The following is a 19,073-nucleotide window of genomic DNA, read 5'->3' on the forward strand; positions in this document are numbered from 1 at the left end:
ACAGAAGCAGTGCAGGAATCACTTGCCTCTGCCTGCGGCCACTGTTAACCTTTTAGTCTGTGTATCCTCCCAAGCTATCAGTTTTCTGATCTACCTAACACTGCCTTGATAGCATCAGCAAATATTCTTGCACCCTTTTTATTTAAGTGTACCCCATCCCTGTAGAAGCAGTCTCTCCTGTCAACAAGCACAGACCAGGCTGAAAAAAATTCTACCCCTTTTGCCTTGCACAATCTCTCTAGGGCTGAATTGATCGACGAGACTCTCATCATATACTCCCTCCTATCGTTTCTGTGCAGAATTGCAGACACTTTCACATTCAGCCCTAACTCGACTTTTTTTCAACATTGACCTATACTTGTTGAATAAATCTGCAGATCTTTTACTCTTAATATCATTGGTTCCAACGTGTACAACAACATCACCTTTTGTGCTCTTAAAAGATGATATCTGCTCTACAACATCATCAACTTTTGCCCCTGGCAGACATACCCTTGTCCTGTTCCACCTATCCTTCTTGCATAGTATATTCCCCATCTCCCTAACAATAGAGTCACCAACAATAACTGGTTCCTTTGGGGCCAGCACATTCTGCCTTGGAGATTGCCTCAATTTTGCCTGATGTGCAGGAGTGAGCTCTTGTCATTGAGCTGGGCAGCTGCGAGTTTGATGGGCCCTCATATTAATTTCTTCGAGGGCATTTACCCTACAACTCAAGCTCTCATAGATGCCCATCAGAATGCTGAGTTGGCACCTAATTTCTTGACACTAGATGCCTAGCGCACACACACACACACACACACACACACACACACACACACACACACACACACACACACACACACACAAAGGCATCCTCTTTGGCTAGATCATGTCCTGTTTTAGAAAGGTCAGCAAACATTTCACATATCGCACATTTTTTGAGACTGTGATGTGTTGGAGAATCACCCCCTTCGTTTCTCCCCCCAGTCACAGTACGCTTGCTAGTCTGTGATCTTTGCTTCGCAGCTGTAGTCTGGTTCATGATTTCTGTTTAAAAACAATTTAATTAACAATGAATTTTAATAAGATTAATATTCTTTTTAATTGATAATACTATAATAAGCTAACAGATTCCTGATACAGTGCTTTGTATTATGCTATCTAGTTTTACTTTATACCTTACCCTATCAGTTCGAGATATATATACATTAAGCAATTTCTTATTGACTACAGTATGGCGGCTAGTTCAACTATATTGGCACCAACACCGGGAGTCGTAACTTCCAAAAATCACTGGTTAAATTCAAATAATAAGCTAATGAACGCTACTAAACTTATTTAATATTTGTGTAAACACAATGTACTATGTTAATTAATGAAGAATGCGTTAAAAATTTAAAAATACTTATACCTTTACAGCGGCCAAAAATCCACTGACTGTTCTCTTCCGCTACCCTAGCACCACCTCGTTAATTATTCAACCGTAACTCACGACTTTTTTTCAACATTGACCTGTACTTGTTGAGTAAATCTGCAGATCTCTTACTCTTAATGGCATTGGTTCCAACGTGTACAACAACCTCACCTTTTGTGCCCTTAAAACGCCTCCGTAGCCAGGTGGGAAGGAGCAGCAGTTCGTAGCACATGCTTCTTGATTAGACCGGGGTTCAAGCCCGTCACCACCAAATACGGAAGATGCGGAAAGGTTATGGAATGACCACCGCATATCCCGGAGCAATATGGCCTTAGTTGCTAATGCTCCAAATAACAAAACAAACGACAACAAGTGCCCTTAAAAGATATCTTCTCTACAACATCATAATTAATTATTATTAATTATATTAATTATTCTTGAGTAAAATATAAACAAAATCATTATTTGCCTTTGTAGAGACATTTATATAGTTTTGGCCAAAGTGCTTTCCATTCACATACACAATGAGGAAACTCAATCAAAAATTGCTTCTGAAGCACAGGAGCATAGATTTGCTGTTCACTGATTTGCTTACTCTTGGTTAAGGTTTTGAGACCTTATTTTCCAGCTAATGGACAGCTGCTTTGACAACTTTCTGATCACACTTTGATCATAATTTGTCCATCATGGGTCAGTTTCTCAATCATTCACCGAATCTAACTTTGCTGTGGCTATCTGTTCATTGGCCTGGAAGCACCTGCCAGGCAAATGAGCAGATAGCTACAGCAAAGACAGTCAAATCAAACATAATCTTATTTGCTGTTTTTGTGTCTATCATTATATTTTTAATGTTCATTGAATGCTGTTATCAGTTTTGGAGTTTTTTATTTTGTGTTTAAAATTAAAATTGGCAGATCACTACATAACCATTTCTGCAATGCAAAATGCAGATTCAAATATGGAGAATTATGACAATGGTCCAAAGGTTCTTGCATATGTGGAAACTAAATTCACTACAAACTCAGATAATCTTCAGAGATCTGTGCAGTGTACACTTAGAAGAATCACTTAATAATCTAAAATATTTATACTTTTTGAATTTAAAATTGGTTAATCCTTTAGGTACTGAGTTATTTCAAAGATGCCTATCCCCACAGCCTGAGTTTTTTTTATTTATTTATTTTTTTTTTTTTTGAAAAAAAGTTGATATTTTCTGAAAATATATGAAAATGGTACAAAAATTAATTTTTATGCATGAAACACATAAGTGGAGCATATTTTATTAACTTAAGAAATGTTTTACTGCCAGTATTAACACAAAGATATCAGAATAGCAACTTTATAACTTTTGTACAGTCTAGTACAGTTAAAGCATGGATCAGTGCAGAATCGCATATTCTGAACACATCTTGGTTTTATTATTTTCTTTTTCCCTCTTTTTGTTTGTGTATAAACATAGTAGTACCACATTGCAATTTTCTTGCACAGGTTACTTGGCATAGTAGAAAGAAAATGACATTCAGTTAGTCTGTAGAGAATTTTCATTTGATTTTCTTCTATCACTTTTTGAATGTATAATGATCTAAAAGTTGTATTATAGATAACTGAAATTTTTCAACAGCAATTTTTTATCAGGGCTGTTGGTAAACAAAATGGACATTCAGCAAGCATACACCCACACAACGTAAAGGCATTTTTTGTACCACTCTACAATTTTGTGTACATACAAAGAAACTCAGCATCATATCAGACCTGTCCAGTGAACACACATTTTTGTTATATGCACATGGGGATTATACCCAGGTATATAGTAACTCTGGGTGTTATCCCCATGTAGAAGTCCTTAAATATGGTACCTGGTCTACTGGAGATAACCACCCAGGTGCGAACCAATATAAGCAGGGGTCAAGGTGTGGCATCCACACCACACGGAGGAATGCTGCCCCCTCTGTGTTACTAGGCAATACTAGATGGTAGATGACTCTCATCAGCCACTTAGAGAAAGTCAAGGGTACATTTTGAGGATATACCTCGAAAATGGCATTCACATATCCACATATTTATGCCATATATCCACAGGAACATATAAGCAGGGGTTATACATATAACCTGTTGGTAACTCTCTGGGAGACTTCTGGATTGGCTAGTGTATAATCTCACTGCCTCTACTCTGTCAGATAGTGACTGGGGGGAGTCTGAGTAATATGTATGTTGAGGCCACATTATGTCAAAGAGATGGGTATATTCTTGCTGTCTGTAAGCCATATCTAAAAATTCATTACTTCATACGTGTCCTTTGCACTTTTTCTACATCACTGAGTAGGCAAACTAATAGAACAAACTTATGTGGTGAAAGATCTAAACCTTCCAAACACTTCCGTGTTCATTTCAAAAATATACACGGTGTCAGTTCCAATCTGTGATGGCCATTTCCACTTACAGTCTGCCAACCACATGTACTTTTTCTGACAGAATCCCAATTATTAGTAGATTCAATCACTGCTCATCTCAGTTGGCCTAATTAGTATTGCACTGCCTCGAATAAATAAAACATCACTAGAAGAGAAGACTATTGTTACTTATTCCCAGTGGGCACCACCACCCAGACAGCACCGTTTCAAGACTTATTGGCCCATCATCGGTGGATGGGCAGGTACCCTGGTATTGCAGAGATGACAATCCATTTGTGAAGATAATCCCACAATATGAGAGATGCCAAAAGGTGTACGTAATAATGTTTAAGTCAAAGTCAATGCAACAAGGCATCATATGTTTAAGAGTATAAATAATCTATCTTGATCTTTGACTTGAACATTATCTTGACTTTGACCTAAACATTATTATGTACACCTTTTGGCATCTCTCATATTGTGGGATTATCTTCACAACCAGGGTACCTGCCCACCCACCGATGAAGGGCCAATAAGCCTTGAAACGTTGCCTTCTGGGTGGTGGTGCCCACTGAGAATAAGTAACAATAGTCTTCTCTTCTAGTGAAGCGTTACTTATTTGAGGTAATGCAATACATGGCAACTCGTGAAGGATGAGCACAATATGAGATAAAGATAAAATGATGCCCTTTCACACTACAAATGTAGTTTTTTCGTTTAAGAGTTTTCTATGGCGTATTTACGCCAATATTATATAAATACCTTTTCTATAGATACTTCAATGGGCACTGTTCTTCTGAATTGGCTTCTATAATTAATTCCTACTCTCTTTTCCAAGCCATTCCAAACATGTGCATCCTTTTACTGTCCAACTTCAAACTCGCTGAATCAACTTTTCTTCTTTCTCATTTATTACTTCAACTTCCATTTTCTGGAACAACCTCCCTTCTTACATATTTTAATACATATATAAATTTCAAACTACAGAAATTTAAATACATATACAAATTACAATCTACAGAAATTCAAGTCTAATGTCAACAAGTATCTTCTTTCATCTTCTCAACCTTCACCCCATGCATGGTACTAAATACTATAAGTTCTTATACCTATAGTACTTAGTACTATATATACATGGTCCAAGATTTCAAAGCTGCACTCATGCCGCTGCACCATGAGTGCGGCTTTGAAATCTTGGACCATATTCACCAGATCTAGCACCATGAATTTTCACCCTTTTCCTAATTTAAAAAAAAACCTGGTTGGCATTGATTTTTTCCAACTGACAGTGACATCACTGCTGTAGTGGATGCATTCCTGGAAGCTCAAGAGAAAACTTTCTTCACAGCTGGAATAAATAAGATATCCTTCCTACACCTCTGGTATTACTTGTAATAAACATGATGAACCAAAAGTACTGGATACTAGCTGCTAGTAAACACTAATAAAAACAAACTTCATCATTGTCCTGCCAAATTAAATTGACTACAACACAGATAAAGAGATACAGAGATAGCAACCAATTACTGCCCATTGCCAACCTCTCCAAATAGTTCCCCTTAAATTCTTTTATCAAACTGCAAACAGCATTAGCAATAAACTGCATTCTCTAGAAAACGTGTTACTATCAGAATATCAGTTCATTATCACACAAAGGCAACTGGGTGTAATAGTTGACATGGTGGAGGCATTGCCTTACTGTTCTCATTGAGTTACAAAATCCAGATACTAGATGAAGAAATCTGGTAACTCTGAATCTGTGTGTGTGCTACATTCAGAAAAGATCCCATATACAGGATATAATGAATGTAGGGTTATTTGGGGCATCAGTTAAAATCACCTTGCAGGTGAGAAGGGGCCACTTTTCTTAAATGTAAATGAAATGCAACCAGGGAAGTAGTACTCAACAGAATAAACCACCACAGAAGAATAACATCCAAATCACCAAGGAATTTCACATGGAGGAAAAGGTATTTCAGGAATGAGTATCCTTAACTTTCATGTAAGTGCCATCAGACCTAAGGACCCCAAATCTAAACAACTTCATCATCCAGTCAAGATAGAACCTTTCAACTATTTCTGTAACAGAAGAACACCATATAAATATTATCAACAGACTTCCCAAAAAACCTACCATATATATACTGATGGCTTTCCTCTGTTCATGGTCAAAGTTTGTAGTGCCTTCGTTGTGGAGTCCTTCGGACAATGTTTAATCAGATCTTTAAACTCTGGGACAATCTTGACCACGTAGAATTACCAGAGGGTTAAGCTTACCTAAAAGAAGAAACTAAAGATCCAGTACTTTAGGCCTGTCTCAGTGGGTTGCTGTCTATTAAAAGTCTTTGAGAAAACCATTTAAACAGCACTCGTTGACCAATGCTTCTCACACAGACCTAATCATCTTCATACAGTGATCCCCAAAAGATATACATGCACTATTTGACAGCCTATTTAAAATACAAACAGCTCTCAACAGTAAATCTCAACTAGATGTCATCTTTTTTTGATATCTCTTCCACCTATGGTAGGCTCTCAATTCCTGCTCTCATTTACATTCTGGAAAAATACTGTGGTATTACAGGAAGACTGTTAAAAATCATCAATCTAATTTTGACATTCAGATAGCCGAGATTATCAGCATAAATCTTTCAAGAAAATGATGTGTGTTATTACATGGGGAGTACCACAAGGTGGTGTTCTGTCTGATCTATTGTTCACTGTTGCTTTCGAACCTTTCTTCACACAGAACTATTTTACATTGCACACAGACGGATTCAAATTGTATACAGGGTGATTCACTACCAGTGCGACAAACTTGCAGGAGGTGTAGGGGGGGACAAAGACGAATTGGAATCACATAGCATTGCAGGGTCCGAAATGCCTTCGTCATGCGGTAGAGGATGTTGAGCTGGAGGTAGCGTGAACAGCGATCCCGCTGGAAGTCAGCATTTGCGAATCAGTTCCTGAGGCAGTAGGATGGATGAGTATTCAAACGTTGAACTGGCCGGCATGCACCTCGCGTATGGAGCTGCGGACTGTAATGGGTGTGCCGCTCTGCGCTTGTACCAGGAACGTTTCCCGCACAGGCGTGCTCCTCATCGTAAGATTTTCGTACGTGTGCACAGAAGGTTACGTGAGACATTGTTGTTTCACGAGAGGTACCATGAATCAAGAGCAAACAACGAGGACACCAGACAATGGGGAGAATGTCCTACGTCCTGCAGAAGGCAATCCGAGTACAAGTACTCGAGCGATAGGCCAACGATTGGGTATTTCCCAATCCACTGTATGGAGGATACTGTCAACAAACCAAATGAGTTCATACCATCTGCAACGCGTCCAATCATTGGAGCCTGTGGATTATCCACTCTTGAGGACTTTTGCTACTTGGTTTCTTCAACAGAAACGGTTCGCAAATGCTGACTTCCCACGGGATCTCTGTTCACGCGACCTCCCGTTCAACGTCCTCTACCGCATGACGAAGGCATTTCGGACCCTGCAATGCTATGTGATTCCGATTCGTCTTTGTGCCCCCTACACCTCCTGCAAGTTTGTCGCACTGGTAGTGAATCACCCTGTATAACATCAAAATACCCTGCATGTACTCACCTTGCAAATCAGTGAGCCTGCCTTAATTAATAGCCTTTTAGCCCATCTACAGCAAATAGGTCTGGAGCTGAGCATATACATATCAGCCCATCGCTTTTTCCAAACAGAGAATGAAGAATGACATCGTAGTTTACAAGTGTCATAATGGATTGCAGATAAAAAAAGTGAAGTTCCACAATGATCTTGGCTTGACTTGGTATGGTACTTCCTCAGCTTTCAGAGTCATTTCTCCACTATGAAAATGAAAACATACGCTTGCAAGGTGGGAAATTCAAAAGGAGCTGATGGGACTACTCAGTGTGGAAGTAGCCACGAGATACATCCAGCATTGAATACAACCAATCCCACTTTACATTTCTCCAGTCTGGTCTTCTTCCTCACGGTCATATGTGAACAGATTTCTCTCAGTCAGTGTACTGAACAATTAGGGGGATGAATAGGGTCTTATTCATGCACAACTCATTCATCATCATCAGGGCTATATTATATACCAGCTAAGTGTTGTCCCAGCAATATTCTCTTTCTCTCATATTTACTGGAATGATTGATCCCAAGTCTTTAAGTCCTTGTTGCTACTCCACATATGGGATGCAATCATAGCAGCCCTCCCCTACCATTACGTTTAGTGCTTCCAGCCTCTCCTGTCTAAGGAGAATTTTCTTCAAGAAATACAGTAAACCTTTTAATTCAACGGCAATATACCTAGTGAAATACTATCAGTGCCAGCTATATAGAGGGAGGAGCTTATTTAGCCCACAACTTACTCCAGCTATAGAATGGAAGCAATCCAAAGGAAACCTTATGGCTTTTCTCTGCCTCAACTCCTTGGATAAAGAGACAGAATAATATGTAATGCTCTGTTAAGATATAATACTGTGTAATAAGGAAATCTGTAATTGATTATTGTATAATAATCAATAAAATCTTTATTCATTCTAAAATCACATAATAAAATCAACGTTGAAATACTGAAATCAATATCAACATCAATACTGAAATCAACATTGAAATTTTTGTAAAATATTGTAAATAATTTAAAATAAATTTTTAAAACTGCTTTTAAAAATTATTATCTTGCTTCTTTTTTTTTTTACATCCTTATAGCCAGTTGGCTGTATAAAAGGATGAAAACAAACCTTTTCTCTAATTAACAAAAAAAAAAATAAATAATAATAATAATAATAATTAATTCTGTTAAGGATAGTTTGTCAGGAGGTATACAGGATGCTTCTGAATGGTGTGAAAAGCTTCTCCTAAGATACAATTGAGCCACCAGAGAAATCCAGTATTCTATATTGTGGACGCTTGTGAGGCATAATGGACTACCAAAGAAGTACATCTCATGATGCTAGTTAGCTTTTGTTTAGTTCTTCATAAGGTGGTTACGATATTTTATACCAACCTAAATATCACTATGGCAACTTCACATCACCCAGTAATATCTTCTTTCTTTTGCAAATGCTTACCGAGAGGGTACAGACTAACTGAATTTGGGAAGAAAAAAATAAACTGCCTGTTATTGATGGATACATGTCTGTGAATCATAAAAGAAGGCCTTTTGCAGAATTCCATGGGGGGGGGATGTGAAAAGATACTAATTGTATTATATAATGGTAAGAAAAAGTTTTAGGAATAGTGTGAAAAAAGTTGCATGCATATCCTTGGTACCTCCATAGCCAGGTGGGCAAGAGCAGCAGTGCATAGCACACGCTTCTTGATTAGACCGGGGTTCAAGCCCGTGCCCACCAAATACGGAGGATGTGGAAAGGTCAGGGAATGACCACCCCATATCCCCAGAGCAATATGGCCTTAGTTGCTAATGCTCCTGAAAACCAAATAACAAACAAACAAACAAACAAACAAACAGCATGCATATCCAGGACCTGATACCGATAGCAATCACAATATAGTGATTATAGATGTAAGAGTAGAGTTTAAAAGAATCGAGAGGACAAAGAAAGATAAGTGGGATAGGGAAAGGATGAGAGAGGTTATTAAGAAACATTTTGAAGTACTCTGGAGTGTTTTTTATAAAAAATATTTTGGAATTGTCAAACAAAATTTACATTTTTTATTTTCCTTCAGAATGAAGATAAAAGTTCTTCATAATGTCTTCACTAAGATCACTACCCTCTTCTAGAATTGGTAGCAATTTTATTTTGTGTATATTATTTAGAATTGTGGTTAAATTTTTTTAGCAAGATTTTTTAAAATTTATTATATAATATTTTATTTCCATCATGAGTTTTGTATATTTAAAATTTCTTTTGCAGTCAGCCAAAGAAACTCTCTCTACATACAATGCTACAGGAATTGCAATGCTTTTCAGTGCTGGGACATTTCTGTATGTTGCTACTGTACATGTACTTCCAGAAATCTCAACTCATTCACATTCATCTAATGGTGATTCATCATCAGATTCACGGATTTTCAGAAAAATTGAGCTCTTTGCATTGATAGTGGGTGCATTACTTCCTCTGTTATTGTCTGTGGGTCATCATCATTAATGGTTTGACAATGGGCAGTTGTGAATAATGGGCTTGTAGTGTGATAGATTATCCAGTGTATATTGAATGTCATTAAAGTTGTTGTGAGACTGTGTGTTGTTATTGTTTTTAGTATCAGTGCTGAAGAAAAAACTTTGAGTATGCACCATCACACTTTCTTCCTTAGTTATTCAAAATACTTACTTTGTAACTATAAAAAGGGCGTGCTTGTCTGCTATAATTTGAAAAGGAACATTTGGACAAAACTTCCCCAACCAAAAAAAACAATTATACATATTGTTTTTTTTTTTTTGTTTTTTTTTAATTAAAAATTTTAACTAGTTTAAAAAGTGAACAGAAAACAGTTTGTGAAGTGTTTTAAAATTGATACCCGGACAAGGTCTACCAGATTATACATTTTTAGTTTTTCACTGACATTTTTGATCAGAAAGAAGCATTAATTGTTTTATCATATAAATGACTCAGCTATTGATAAAATGAAGAAACAAGTGGACTTACCCAAGTTATATAATGAGAAATCACAAAATATGAATATAACTATTCTGAACATGTACATATGTACAAAATTCTATTAATTTTATAAATTCCCAAAAGCACATACAATTTATTGCCATTTCAAAGGAGAAATAATCACATTGGAATTGATATATAATGAAAATCTCCAGATAAAAAAGAGCAGCAGACCTTAAAGCCAAGCAAATGATGAGATGACATATTGTGAAGAATCACCTTCTGTGTTTGAATTGTTTCAGGATTATTTACTTAAAAATTATCGTACAGAAACATGTTTTTGGGTATATGCTGTAAATATCTTTGCAGTTTTTATATGTAGTTATTGATAGAAATAAAACACATTTTATGAAAAGAATTTTCCTTCTTTATTCATCAATTGTTATTGTACGTTCCATTTAATGGAATCACTTTCTGTGTCCTCTTTAAATGATACTATGAAACAGTTTTATTAACTGTTTAATGTATATGGCGGTGTATAGTAAACAGTATGTGGTAGTTAAATTCAGAAACAGAACAGTAGCATGGTATGTACTGCCATTACATAACCTGGGAATAATGTACTATTTATTATACCCATATCTTTTAGTTTTGTAGTATTTTTAATATCAATTTAGACTAAAATCATACCTCAGACTAGAGCAGCAAGGCAAAAAGCCCAAAGTAGTGGGAATGCTTTGGCTTGAGAGAGAGAGAGAGAGAGAACTGTAAGTGAACTGTTAACAACAGTTCACTTACAAATCATAGCTTTATACAGCCCTCTATTTGTTGCTTGTTTCTGTCCTCTGTACAGAGATGTGATACAGCCAAAGGAGATGTGTTTGTGAATTAAACTAAACTACAAAGAAAAAATGAAATAAAAGAACATGACTATAGAAGTCAAAGGAGTTACAACCAGAAGTAGCCCCAAATCTATCAGTGCTCTGTGCAAGATTTTTTGGTGCACCCTCTCTGACTTGAAATTTACAAATCAGTGAATTTTCGTATAATTTTGTGCTCCCTAAATTTCAGCACCCTGTTCAGGGAAACTGCTCAATTGTGCCTTAAGCCAGCCCTGGTTACAACTAGTCATTTTTGACAAGAATACTATCATTACCATTTGGCAGTCTCGTTGTCTGGGGCCACAGTCAACTCAACTGGGCATGCTGCTGCACCCTTGTGCTGACTATTGGCTACATCATTCTTTTTAATGAATAAAAGGATAGAACTTCTGTGTACAGGAAAATGCATTCTTCCCTGCTATTGAGACAAACCTGTGGTTTTTTTTTTTTTTTGTTATAATTACCCCTACCCTTTTTGGTGATAAGAGGTATTGTATAAACAGAGATATTACTATTAGTAGTTAACACAATTTAATTCAGCCTTCAGACAAGGATATTTTTATTGCATTAATGTGGTTATGAAATTTATATTTCCATTCTATATACTAGAATTTCCACACATTTGAACCCTTCTTTTGAGCAAATATTTTCACATTTTGATCTCCTTGATGTTTCAGTTGCTGCTTCATTCTGTTTCTGATTCAGTACTTTCACCTTGGTCTTCTTCATCATCATCATCTTTTTTCGCTTTCTTTTTCCTTGCTGCTATTCCTCCAGCTATATACGCGCAACAGGGGCTTTGCTCAGTTTTAATGAAGTATCCAACACCAATACCTTTGGGGTCACCAGCCTCTATAGCATTCTGAATTGATGTATTGAGATATTGTGTCACAACAATACACGGCAGCTAGTTAAAATGTAAATTAGATAATCTGTTAATATGTTCCAAAAAAAAAAAAAAAAAACACACTTAAGTTAATAAAAATAAGCAAAAAGCCAGAGTTTGAATGGAATGCTCATTAAAATCTTATTTTTGATTAAGTACAGTATGTATATAGCATTGCCTGTGCTAATGAGAATATTGTTTTGCTGTGCAACAGTCCATTCCCAGCCCTGGTCGTAGCACACGTTTTTTTGTTATTTTTATGCACAACACTAGTATACATAAATTTATTATGCAATTTGAAATATAAATTTATTTCACATTTAAATTATTTAAAAGAAAATAAACTTCCATTGATGAAATGTATTCTTTAATTATGTAAAAATATTAAGATGAAGACAAAAATACAAAGGTGGTTAAAATAGTATTTTAAAAAATATTTATAATAATTTAATTTAATAATCATAATTGAAATAATTTCTATTATGGGTGAAACCCCACTTTCTTGATAGCTTTGTCCCATTATATGGACCCGCATAGGACATAGTCATTTGACTCATTAGTTTTTGCTGAGGGCTGATGACCCTCCTATGTGTGAGTCCTGTGGCACAATTTTAACAATAAGACACATTCTAGTTGACTGTCCAGATTTTAGCAATATCCGTTTTACTGCTTTTAATCATCTGACTGGGCCGTATACACTCAGTCAGATTTTATGCGACAATGACAATGTGTCTGCTGTTTTAGCTTTTTTAAATCAATAAAGGTTTTTACTCGTATTTAAAATTTATATGTTATTGTTATTTCTTTTATTGATATACTTTTTATTATATATCTGGACATGGTGGCCTAACTACTTAGGTCACTGAGAGAATAAATTTTTATATATTACCTGGTCTTGGCGCATTATAGCCTTAGATGCTAATGCGCCAATAAAATCCAAATCAAACAAACAAACCCATTCTATGTGTGCAGCGACTCCATAGCCAGGTGGGAAGGAGCAGCAGTGCATAGGGTGCATTATGGCCACAGAAGCCGATGTGCCAACAACTAATAAACAACAACAACAACAGCAGTGCATAGCACACACTTCTTGATTAGACCAGGGTTCGAGCCCTTCACCACCAAATACGGAGGATGCGGAAAGGTTAGGGAATGACCACCGCATATCCCGGAACAATATGGCCTTAGTTGCTAATGCTCCTAAAAACCCAATAACAAACAAACCCATTATATGTATATTCTGGTGGAACTGTTCACTTTGTTCATCACTAACAGCACCCGGTTAGTAGAGAAAAAATGAAAATGCAAATATAAAAGGTGTAGATCCAGAAAATTTTTGTAGTTTATGTAACTGTACTTCCATCAGTTGTTAATGGTTTTAAATTTTGGTTTAAAATCATTATCATGCAATAGTCTTTTAATTTGCTATTCAACAAAGATTTCTTTAAGTTTAACAACCCTGCGTTAAAATACTTTATGTGCATTTTCTACCTTGTACACACAGAAATTAATGATTAGCAGTTCCAGTGTCAATTGTAAAAAAGTTCTGTCCTGTGCTGATATCTGTTGAAATTCAGAGCCTTTTGTGCAACACAACCTACTAAATCCTAGCATGCCTCTTTTAATTATAAAGTTCTTTAGATGTTTCTTTTTTGTGATTAGCTTTCAACATCTTAAAAAAAAAATTGCCTTTTTTGTTTTGAAATTTGTGTGACTCTGCTCATTCTTTTCACATTCTGTCACATTTCCTCCCAAAAATGGCCATGTTTTCAACAAAATTTCTGCTCTTTGTTGCACACTATTTTGTTTAGACAGGAGTCCCGTAATGCAACTTCTTGAGCAGTGCAGTGAAATATCTTAATCTCTTATATACATGGAAAAGACCTGGTTCGAATGCCATCAAGAAGGGTGAAATTTTTATTGGGTTTTTCAAAAATCCTAGCTGAGTTAGTTGGGTGAGAGTTACGTGATATTTCCTCCTAGAGACTAAGGTTTTCATCTGGAAAAACAAGCATGTGGAACAGACATGCTTTTTAGATTTTATATCAATGCATTGTGACCTTAATTGCCTCAATGCTCATTTTAATCAGCCAAAAATCAGCTTCATGGCCTTGACTGGCTTGGTTCATATTTTAAACAATCCAGCAAATCAGGATTATAAACACCTATTTCTGAATATTCTCAAAAAGCTTAACCTTAAAAAGGAGATAGCAGTTGATTGCCCTTAAATATCTTCCATGAAGCTCCATATAATTTTGTATCTGTACTCTAAATCAAAGTTTTTCAAATTTTTTTTTTGCCTGCAGAACCTTTTATAAATTTTTTAATCTTTAATCAGTCTTACTGTGTGTAAGGAAGAATGAGAGATAGGGTGAATGTAGGAAGGGGAGAAACAGAGAGTTGCAGAAACTCAGGGGGTGTGTGTGTGGAAAATGCACTTTGAAAACCATTGCTCTTGGCAGTTCTGAACCTTGGATATTTCCTAATTCATAGTAAAATAGTGTTAATGTATCTCAAAAACTTTCATTCATACTATTTTCTGTTATCTGCAACATATTTCATTAAAAATTGTGAATAAGATTGCAAAATCATCTCCTCTACATTAAAATATTCATGGTTCACGCATTCAAGTTCCATAGTACAACAGTTTAAAAAACTTTTAAACATGTTCAGTCACTCCATGAATTTTTACTCTAACTCACATTGAGTTTCCTGCTAAAAGTTGTTTATTTAGTGTGCTGTAGTTTTTGTTTTCATATCCACAATATTCAGATATCAGAAATTAGACTAATAATTACCATACAAGCAGTTACTAATTTTTTAAAAATCTTCCAAGTTGTTTGTACAAGTCTCACAACTTCTTGTGCCCATTACCCTGCAAAACTTTTGTTCCTTTCTTATCAATTGATATATGCAGATGTTATGTTGAATGCCCTACAAAAAAGTATTCAGAAAACCAAACATAATGCACTTCATAGCTTTTACATTTTGTTGATATAACTCTCAGTGTGTGAATGCTACAATATTTATAATACTGTAGGTTCCCAAGAGCTTGTTTCCCTTCATTCTGTGGGTGCTCAATTGGATTGAGATTTGGTGATGGGACAGACATTGCAATAAGCTGAATTCACTCCCATGATTCTTGGACCAGATCTGTACAATTAAGGCCTTGTGTCATTGCATATTATACTGTTGGAAGATCCAAATAACCTGTGGCATCCAAATGTTGCTCCACACAAAGGGGATCAATGTGCACCATGAATCCTCCCCATCATCATCACTATTTCTTGCCTGCATTGTTAAAACTTGGCAGAAGGGATCCTCGCACCCACCAACCATTTTTGTACTCCCATCGATGTGGAACAGCAGCAACTGGAATTCATCAAGCAGTGTTTTTCTAATGCCTTAGTGTCCATTGGTGTTTGACTGTAACCATACCTTCATGGATGAACTCGGTTCCATCATTGACTACTAAGTCTCTGACAAAGAAAGTTGCATTTTGCATTCTGAAATGCATCTTTGCTTTACCACTGTCATACTTTTATTGTTATTATTATTATTATTATTATTAGCCATATGGTGCAAGGAAGCCCGAGGCTTATGCTGCACCCGCCAAAAAAAAAAAATTCTGCATTACCCTGAGAGAGAGAGAGAGAGAGAGAAAAGTAGAAAGGAATCACCAAGAAAGCAAGAAAGAGAAGAATGATGACATCCAGCTCAGGACCCTGGGTTTGCCAAGCCCTTACTCACCAGATGTGAGCCCCTGGGGTTAAACATACAGGATTGTTCTTAGATTCACTGTAGACCTTGTTATGATCTACAAGTAGTCAGCCTCTGTTGGCCTTTATCATCAATGAACTATTTTTCCAACCACAAGATCGATCGATGGCAGTGTTAGGTGGGTCGGAAAACTGCTAGTTGGGGGGGGGATACAAGGACTAATAGATTAACAGTAGCCACTGGCAGAGGTGGAAGTGATTCTTGCACTGCTTCTATTGAAATGAGCAGAAGCCTGAAAAACAAGATGCAGGATATTTCAGAGACTGCTGGGAGTCATTGCGGTACAAGTAAACACATGGGTTGTGTTAGGGTAGCTAAGAATAGAAACAGGTGCATGTATACCTGCGTGTACACCAATGCTAGGAGTTTGGTAAATAAATTTGATGAATTTGAGGTATTGCTCAAAACATCCAAGACAGATATTGTTGGGATATCAGAGACGTGGTGTCACACAGATATAAGTAATGCAGAACTGGAATTTGGGGAATACAATGTGTATAGAAAGGATAGACAGGACAGGAGGGGAGGAGGGGTTATGCTATTAATTAAGAAACACATAAGGTCCAAGGAAGTGAAGCCAGTCGACATCGATGGACAGGGCAGTGTCGAGTCAGTTTCGTGTGACATAAGCATAGGGAAATCAAAATTGAGAGTAGGAGTGTGCTATAGGCCTAATGACTCTGATGAGTATAATAAGATATTGTACAGGGAAATAGAGTGGGCCAGTAAATCAGAGAGTCTTATAATGGGGGATTTTAATTTCCCAGATATTGACTGGAATTTGTGGGTTGGTCACTCGCACACTAGCAAGGCTTTTGTGGATTTATTGGATGATTGTTTTCTACATCAGCATGTTCGTGAGGCAACAAGAGGGAGCAATACTCTTGATCTGATTATCAGTAGTGATTCTTCATGCATTAAGAATCTGCAGATAAATGAACCACTAGGTGGCAGTGATCACAGTGTGTTGAAGTGGGATTTACTCAAGGAGGTAACTACCATCAGAGGTAAAGGGAAGGGTTTTTGTTTTCATAAAGGCGACTATGATGGTCTGAGACAGTATTTGAATTCTATACAGTGGGACCAACTGATGATGTTACCAACAGCGAACTCAAAATGGGAAGCATTCAAGGAAGTAATCTTGGAGGCTACCAGGCTTTACATACCAACTAAGAAATATTGTTCAAGGTTTAGGCCTAAATGGTTGTCAGATGAACTAATGAGGCATGTGGCAGAGAAGAAAAATGCATGGGATACATACAAATTAATGGGTGACATGGAAGCCTATGACAGATATAAGTTGGTCTGTGACCGAGTCACAAAGGAGATTAGGCAGGCAAAGGCAGACTATGAAAAATCCTTGGCAAAGGATGCAAAGAAAAACAGAAAAGAGTTCTTTACATATTTAAACTCGAGAAGGAAAGGGATGAATCAGATTGGTCCACTGGATATTCATGGTTCAACAGTTGAGGATCCTGCTCAGGTGGCTAACAATCTAAACGAGTATTTTGCATCTACATTCACGCATGAGGAGTTATTCAGGAAGGAGAATGATGTAGGTAAAGTAAACATTGGCAGTGAGCTGGATGATTTTGTAATAACTGAGAGGAAAGTGGAGGAGAGATTGTTGAGGATAAACATAAAAAAGGCACCTGGGGTGGATGGGTTCTATCCAGTTATATTAAAGGAGGCAGCAAAGGAAGTAAGCAAACCCCTAGCCATAATTATGAGAGCTTCTTTGGACTCAGGGGAGGTACCCATAGACTGGAGATGTGCAAATGTAACCCCAATTCACAAAGGAGGATCAAAGGCTGACACAAGTAATTATAGACCTGTTAGTTTAACTTCTGTTCGAGGTAAGTTAATGGAGGCACTAGTTAAAGAAGCACTGCAGGATCATCTAGACAAGAATTCAGTTATAGCTCAGACGCAGCATGGTTTTGTTAAGGGCAGGTCTTGCCTGACCAATTTGATTGGATACTATGATGTAGTCACAAAAGAACTGGATGCAGGGAATAACTTTGATATTATATATTTGGATCTTAGAAAGGCTTTTGATACTGTTGCACATGGAAGACTGCTGCACAAATTGGAGCAGTGTGGCATTGGAGGCAAATGGCTGCTATGGATAAGGGGATGGTTGAGTGGCAGAAGACAGAGAGTGGTAATCAATGGACACTGCTCAACGTGGACTAATGTTATTAGTGGAGTTCCTCAGGGTTCAGTGTTGGGTCCGTTGTTGTTTTCGGTGTTTATGAATGATATTGATGATGGGATATCAAGTTTAATGTCCAAGTTTGCAGATGATACAAAGGTTGGCAGGGTTGTTAAGGACACTACTGACACTATGCTGCTGAAACAGGATCTGGAAAGGTTGAACAGATGGGCTGAGAGGTGGCAAATGAAGTTTAACATTGACAAATGTAGTTTAACATTGACAAATGTAAAGTACTACATATGGGAAACACTAACCCCAGAGCAACGTATCAACTCTGCGGTACTACACTGACAGTGGTGGAGAATGAAAAGGACCTGGGGGTAATTGTGCAGGCAGATATGAAGTTCTTTGAGCAGTGCAGACGAGCTGCAAGAGTAGCTCATGGTGTCTTGTCAATGATATACAGGAATTTTTCTAGCAGGGATAAGGAGGTGATTATTCCCTTGTATAAGGCAATGGTTAGGCCACATCTTGAGTACTGTATACAGGTCTGGAGGCCTCATTTCAAGAAGGATGTAGAGCTGCTGGAACGGGTACAGAGAAGGGCAACAAGATTAGTGAATGGAACAAAGGGTTGCTCTTACGAAGAAAGGCTTAAGTTTTGCAAATTACAGAGTCTGGAGACTAGGCACCGGCGAGGTGATCTTATAGAGGTGTATAAGGCTTTGAATGGTTTGAGCATGATCAATGCCAATGGGATTCTTCATCTTGCTCAGAATAATCACCTCAGAGGGCATAAATTCAAATTGAGGAAGGACGGATGTCGGATAGATGTGCGGAAATTTGCTTTTAGCCAGCGGGTGGTTGGTTGGTGGAACGGACTTCCATCACTTGTTGTTGAAGTTGATAGCCTAAACAAATTTAAGGCTCAACTGGACAGGTATTTCGAACGAACGGAGGGGTGAAATGGGAGTGGTTTTTTTTTTTTTTTGGCTGATGCTGAATAAGCTTGC

The 19,073-nt window shown here is 37.2% G+C and overlaps 1 protein-coding gene across 1 annotated transcript in view; it reads left to right on the forward strand.

Annotated features, from left to right (window-relative positions):
* Zip102B (Zinc/iron regulated transporter-related protein 102B) overlaps positions 1–9,995 on the forward strand; it is an 82,957-nt gene extending 72,962 nt beyond the window's left edge. The window contains exon 7 of the mRNA XM_090386871.1: positions 9,672–9,995. Within this exon, the coding sequence (XP_090242997.1) occupies positions 9,672–9,905 (234 nt within the window). The 3' untranslated portion in view covers positions 9,906–9,995. The remainder of the gene's footprint in view (positions 1–9,671) is intronic.
* The last annotated feature ends 9,078 nt before the right edge of the window (positions 9,996–19,073 follow it).

The sequence above is a fragment of the Mastigoproctus giganteus genome, chromosome 12 (genome assembly GCF_048544385.1).
Source record: "Mastigoproctus giganteus isolate SK-2022 chromosome 12, ASM4854438v1, whole genome shotgun sequence".
Lineage (NCBI taxonomy): Eukaryota > Metazoa > Arthropoda > Arachnida > Uropygi > Thelyphonidae > Mastigoproctus > Mastigoproctus giganteus.